General features: G+C 28.5%; 2 protein-coding genes across 2 annotated transcripts in view; one reads left to right on the forward strand and one right to left on the reverse strand.

Annotated features, from left to right (window-relative positions):
* Positions 1 to 1,300, reverse strand: part of LOC107882355 — a 1,903-nt gene extending 603 nt beyond the window's left edge. The window contains exon 1 of the mRNA XM_016800594.1: positions 1,175 to 1,300. Coding sequence (XP_016656083.1) covers positions 1,175 to 1,300 — 126 coding nt within the window. The remainder of the gene's footprint in view (positions 1 to 1,174) is intronic.
* Positions 1,243 to 4,230, forward strand: LOC107882358. The gene is made up of 4 exons (XM_016800598.2): positions 1,243 to 1,436; positions 1,547 to 1,707; positions 3,269 to 3,506; positions 3,981 to 4,230. The coding sequence occupies exons 2-3, from the start codon at positions 1,602 to 1,604 to the stop codon at positions 3,463 to 3,465; spliced, it is 303 nt and encodes a 100-aa protein (XP_016656087.1). The 5' UTR covers positions 1,243 to 1,436; positions 1,547 to 1,601; the 3' UTR covers positions 3,466 to 3,506; positions 3,981 to 4,230.
* The last annotated feature ends 2,309 nt before the right edge of the window (positions 4,231 to 6,539 follow it).

Below are 6,539 nucleotides of genomic sequence, written 5' to 3' on the forward strand. Positions count from 1 at the left end.
ACATTAACTATGCTTAGATCATATTATATTAAAATTAATGTAGTTGATGCAGTAAGATACAAAAAAAAAATTACTAAACGACAAGTTGAACAGATAAGTGAAAAATATTTTGTTGACATTTTTATAGAAAAGTAAAGAATTATTGTTTAGAATATTAAAAAAATAATGTTGTTTTTGCCATAAACGTATGGGTTTTTTTTATTTCAATTTTTTTCATTTTTTTTTTAAATATCTATATTGTCCGAAGTGAACCATTGTAATTTTAACATCTGTTTTTAATGAAATCTTATACCTACGTGTTTTATATTTTTTTCATGGAGTCATTGTAGCAGACGTGTATCTCGTCTTAAATTAAAATTCGTAATAGCAATCTGAAATTGTATAAAAATGTTACATCAAGATTTTGTCAAAAAACTTCGATAAATCGTTCGGACCATAATACATTTATTTTATTTAATTTTCGTTACATTATCGCGTTTCGTTGTACCTATCGCGAGTTGACTGAACCTTTCATAATATATAGATAATAAAAGAATGGATAGGCCATACTATCTTATCACACGTGCGTGAACGTTACAAGGTGTCTCATAATAAAATAATGATAAGACCCCTTGCCAGAGTGAGAAACACCTTATAAAGACTGGTCGTCTCTCATCTACATTCCAGCACGCAAACCCCTCGTATATTAGTATAGGAATGGCCTATCCATTATTTTATCATCTGTGGAACCGTGGTGGGCCTATGTCCACCACAACAGTTCCCCCCTGTCGGTCACACCGCCGCGGCCGGCGACACCGCCCGGCACCGCGGCGTCCGTAGTAAGTAGTTATTCTTTTCCATGGTCGTCTTTCTACCCGCAACTTGTCCAGTTCGCGCAATTAATTCCCCGACAAGTCGACCGCGCACTTTCGTAATCGGTCTCGGCTATGCGGTCCCGCTTTCCTCCTTCTGCCGCGCTGACCACGGGTCACGGCATCGCAGTAGAGCGCACGCGACCTGCTGCTACTGCCCGCCGACGTCTCGCGTCGCGTCGACTCACAACTCGGTGCTCACTCGAGTCTCTTCTCGCGTTGTGACCGGCCTTCGGCCTCTTTGCTGTATTTCGTGGACATAAACAGTAAAATATATTATTTCATCCAATTCAATCCGTGTCGTTTTTACTATCTCGAGTAACGTTGGCCGCGGCGATCCGTGCAAATTGCCAAGGGATCCTTCCGCGCTCCACAGAACCTTGATAGAAATCAAGTAGCTGACATGTTTTTAGAACCACACCGCTGCGGAATGATGGCGTAGCCTTCATCGTTTTCTGTCGTTGCGCAACGGTATGAACCGCTAGAATTTAGAAACAGGGTTATCTCTGTTATCTATTTACACAAATCGCACTCTCGCTGTGCCGTATCGGCGATTTAAGATGTCTATTAAAATATTGGATTTCGGTTCGTTAAATTATTTGTATTATATTGTCATTGTATTATAATAATATTATACTGAAACGGAACATGTATCTATTCGGAACACGGGTTATAGGTTTATGAATTTTTTGTAGAACTGGTCGGAGAATTCGGTTCCAGTCGACGTCTATCACTCGTAGCGAAACAGAGATGGACGACTCGGGGCCTTCCGACGGTCTAGACGTCCAGAATCGCAAGTCCGGACTGACTTTAGAGCCAATCATGATGTTAATGTGTCTCGGAATAAAAGCAAACCGTGAGTACTTATACGTGGTTTTTTGTCCTTGTGAGTTATGACTAGGGATGTTAATCGAATGCACGGTAAAGCCTTAAAAATATGAAGTCAACAATTACGTAATAAAAGTTAAAAGACATAACAAAAATCAGAAATGCTAAATGAAAGTTTCAAAATTGAAATCGTTATTACATAGTTTACACTGTTCTTTTCTGATTATTTCGAAAAATACTGTACAATTTTATGTTTGTCCCCCAAAATACCAACTAGATCCAATTTTCTACCAGAAACCTCACTTAAAGTTTAAAATCTAAACACTTACTATTCCAGAAACTGATGCTTGATAACAAAAAAACCACACGTAAAATCAATACATTTATAATTCATTGGTCATTTCAACACTAAAATACTAGTTAAAAAATGCAATTAAAAATTAAATACTGGTGGAATTGCTCTGCAGTATAATTAGTTTATTTTGAGTGTACTTTATCGTCATTGTAATTGATTACATTTGGCAAAAACAAATTACCTATATTTTATATAAAGTAAAGCCAATACCACTAACATAGTATTTAGAATGTTGTAAAATATAATATATGTTTGTCTTTTAAATAACATATCATCATAATAATTAATTTAAATATTTTAAATATTTCATTATGTATAAAAAAACAATAATATACATAAGTAAATAGTTTCTAGTCCTTATTTTATGTTTAAATTACCAATTTTAATAGATTACATTTTGAAAAAAAAACAAATCACCTATATTTTTAAGAATTATAGTCAATACCACTGACATATCATGTAGAATGTTATAAGTATAATATAAGTAATATAATATAGTAATTAATTTAAGTATTTTAAATATTTCATCGTGTATAGAAAACAATAATATACATAGTGGTAGTAAATAGATTAATAAATAGATTAATATTTTGAATAAAAATTCTTATTTTATGTTCGAATAACAAATTTTATGAAATTGTGAATTTCAATTATTTATAAAAAAAATTGAACAAATTTATTTTTGCGTATTTTTAATATGTTTAGATTTCTTAAAGTATAACTTTATTTCCAAGTTATTAAAATAGGAAACCTTTGCTAAACTTATATTTTATTTTCAAGCTTTTGTGCAATTTTTAATAATTTTTATAGTAAAAATCTAAAAAATTCAAAAATCTCAAATGCTTATATACAATTAGAAGGAATACTTTAAACATTGTAAAAATAGTTATAACATTTATAATAATAAATAATAATAATAATATTTATGCAACTACAAAAGTTTCAAGTACCCAAATTAATATTTTTCAATTACAACTATAAAACTAGGTAAAGAACTAAATTCATAATTTTCTATTTCGTACAAAGTTGAACTAAAGCAAAAAAATAATTGACTTTTGTAATCGTGATTGGAAAATCAAAAATCACACCGCTGAACCGAGATATGAATTTGCTACCTATTCCTACTTTAATTTATACCACCTATGGCCTACATCTTATGAAACCTATAACCGCTATTGGTATAACATTTGTATATATTATTTATATTTTTAATTTAATATAATATTGGTTTCAGTGATGGTGCAGACTAATCTATTTGAAGAACGTGTATGCCTTCATAGTGATCTCGGACAAGATAAGTCTTTGAATTGCTACAGTATGACTGCAGCAGATCTAGAAATAGTTCAGCCAGCTGTGGCAGATTTACAGATGATTAAAAATCTGATTGAGACATTGGTGCCTTGTATAACAGCATTGTGGCCCTTGGAGTGATATAAACGGTCGCTTGCCTTTGTTATTAACAGAAATCTCAGGTGAGAAATAATCTCTATTTAGGTACGTACTTAAGATGACTAGACATCCATTTGTTGTTCTCGTCTTACAAGTGCGTAACATAGAAAATTTACGTTCGGGAGAACAAGTGTAGCTCTATTAGTTTCAAAATTAGAGTGAATTGACCTATTATGAAACTTGATGTACCATCATCTGTGTTTGTATGTGAGTTTTTTACGATAATTCATCTTTTCAGTAAATTATACTTTATAATATAACATAATTTAAAATTCTCAGTTAAAAGTTGAATTACCATAAGAAAAACCACTTACACAAGTTTCATAATAGTTTGGTTCACTCTAATTTTTAAACTAACCGAGTTAAACGTGACTTGCTGAGCATAAATTTGTTATATCATGCAATTGTAAGACGGGGACAACAAATATCTGTGAAGCGTCCTATTAAATAATAATATGTACCTAATATTACATATTGTATGATTGCTTAAATTTAAGGTATGGTAATTTCTAACTGTATGTACAGTGCATTTTCTACGATACCAAGTCTGTCTCCAATAATGTTTTTGCTGTGCAGCATACCCGTTGCTGTAAGTGGTGGCTATGGTGTATTGTTTATGGCTGCATCATGTTATATTGTTGACATCACCGATTGAAAATCAAGAGCTTTCAGGTAATGAATTTAAAAATATATTATTTATTTATTTGTTAATTTGAGTTTTATAGGTTCAATAACCAAATAACATGTATAATGACTATTAAATTCACTATGAAACATAAATGTTTTTATTAGTGACAAATTAAATACCAAATAATTAAATTGTATTAACTCATTTAAAATCAAAAATATATTATATACCTTCTATAAGAAATAAATTATTTGAAGAGATTTCCTTGTTTTTACCATATTATTGTAAATTGTGCCTATTATTAATTACAAAAATTTAATCATAATATAATAAAAAATGTAGATATCTATAAATTGTTGTATTTAATTTAGGTTTTAGAAATAAGTTTCTTACTTAAATCAAATTTATTTTAAATTATTTTTGAACATCCTGGAGAATACAATTTATCTTTATCACTATCGTCACCATCACTAGAATCTTTGAAATATAAATTTAGATATATATATAATTTGGTATTGCATTTATTTTTGAACTATTAATTAATAGTATTATATTAAAGAAATATATTAAAGTTAGGGTACTTAAATATAGCTAAAGAAAGTATATACATTTATAAAATATATGTTATCATACCTATTATTTAACAATAATTATGCTTATGCATGTGAAGTATTTTTTTGTTTCTTTAAGTTGGGTAATCTTTCAGTTGTTTCACTTTTCATTTTTGAAGTTTTATAATTTATAAATACTTGTGTAGTATATGACATTTTATGGGTAGCCGATTATAAGTTGCAAATTGTTGTTTACCCATCTATTTTTAATTGCAATTTTGGAAAATCGACATATTTTGCCATCGTCCCCCGGCCCAACCTCGGTTTTATTGTATTTTTTTTTTTAACTTAATTTTGCATATACCAAAAATTCAGATACCAAAAGAATGAGCTTATAAAATATTATTATATTTTGGTACAATAGTAATCGGTAACCGTTTCTCTAGAGGTACCTGAAATAGGATTCGCATCTAACCGCTTCATCTTACTAGCTATGGCCTATGAATCTATGATGATGGAAATTTTTTTTAACTGAAGGTATACCTTGGTCTTTAGTTAACTTACTGTTACCTATTTTTTCGGTTAAATTGGTTATAATAACTAAAATATTGGTTGTATTTAAATTTTTAATTCTTTCATGTTTGTTAATTGATTTATGATTATTTTTTTAAGCATATGGTATAAACATTACTCATTACTCTTTAGTATACACCAAATATGTAGGAATATTAGTAAGTGTTTTTGTAGTATAGGTACTATAATTATAAGGTCGGTTAGATAACTTATAATAATAAGACTAAACTTGAATAATAAGAAAAATTAGTTATTACAATAATTATTATTCATGATTTTGTTTTAAATAAACTATTACAGTATAACCCACTATAATAACATTTTAGTATATCGTTAGAATATATACCTATTTTTTAAAATTGTAAAAAAAAAATCAATTACAAAAAAATATAGTATAATAAAAATCAATAGGTATGGTACACTTTAAAGTTTACAATACAGTATGCACACATATAAATACTAAACAAATATACCAGGTATAATAAACCCCAATATCTTATAAAAATAAATTATTGAATTTGATGTCTTATAATACTGTCCACTACAAAATTTGAACACAATATTTTTCAAATTAATTTTGTGGTTTAAACGATTTTATCAATATGTACAAATATACTTAATAGCTTTAAAACATAGTAAGCGACTAATAAAAAATTACATAGTATATGATACAATTTTTTTTAATCACACAATATAATACAGGTGTATGCTGACATTAATTTCAGATGGTTTATGATAAATTGACGTGGCTCATTACCCATTTGTAAAATGTCTTCAGAGGTGCATACAAAGCTACCTAAGAAATTATTTTATATACCTAGCTTATTACTTATTTAAATTAAAGCATATTCAGCACACCCCTATGATACAACTGATAAAAGTTTAAAAATGTAACTAAATCTATATAAAATGAGGTGATTAGAGCCATATTGAAAATGTTATTTTCACAATTTAACAATGTTTTATTGACTATTTTTTTTTTCAATACAATATTAATTTAAAATTTTACTATAACTTGTAGGTCTTGTTTTTATGATTTACCTTCTAATAGGTTATTTTTTTTTTTTTTAATTACCATTCAAAACTATTTTACATTAGTTTTGAATTAATTGTAGCAAATATTGTAGTTAATAATCATAATTTAAAATATACATAATATATGGTGGCTAACCTATAAGTACACATCTAGCATATTGTAATTTTAATATAGGTAATAATTGTACAACTTTTTTCACTTACCTATATTATTTAATAAAAAACAACTTTATTTAAAATTGCAAATTCCACATAATATTACCCCATTC

This window comes from Acyrthosiphon pisum, chromosome X, assembly GCF_005508785.2.
Source record: "Acyrthosiphon pisum isolate AL4f chromosome X, pea_aphid_22Mar2018_4r6ur, whole genome shotgun sequence".
Lineage (NCBI taxonomy): Eukaryota > Metazoa > Arthropoda > Insecta > Hemiptera > Aphididae > Acyrthosiphon > Acyrthosiphon pisum.

Coding starts and splice junctions, on each gene's coding strand:
- LOC107882358 (XM_016800598.2), top strand. CDS start 1,602: ATGGACGACTCGGGGCCTTCCGACGGTCTAGACGTCCAGAATCGCAAG. Junction 1,708..3,268: donor TCTCGGAATAAAAGCAAACC/GTGAGTACTTAT, acceptor TATTGGTTTCAG/TGATGGTGCAGACTAATCTA.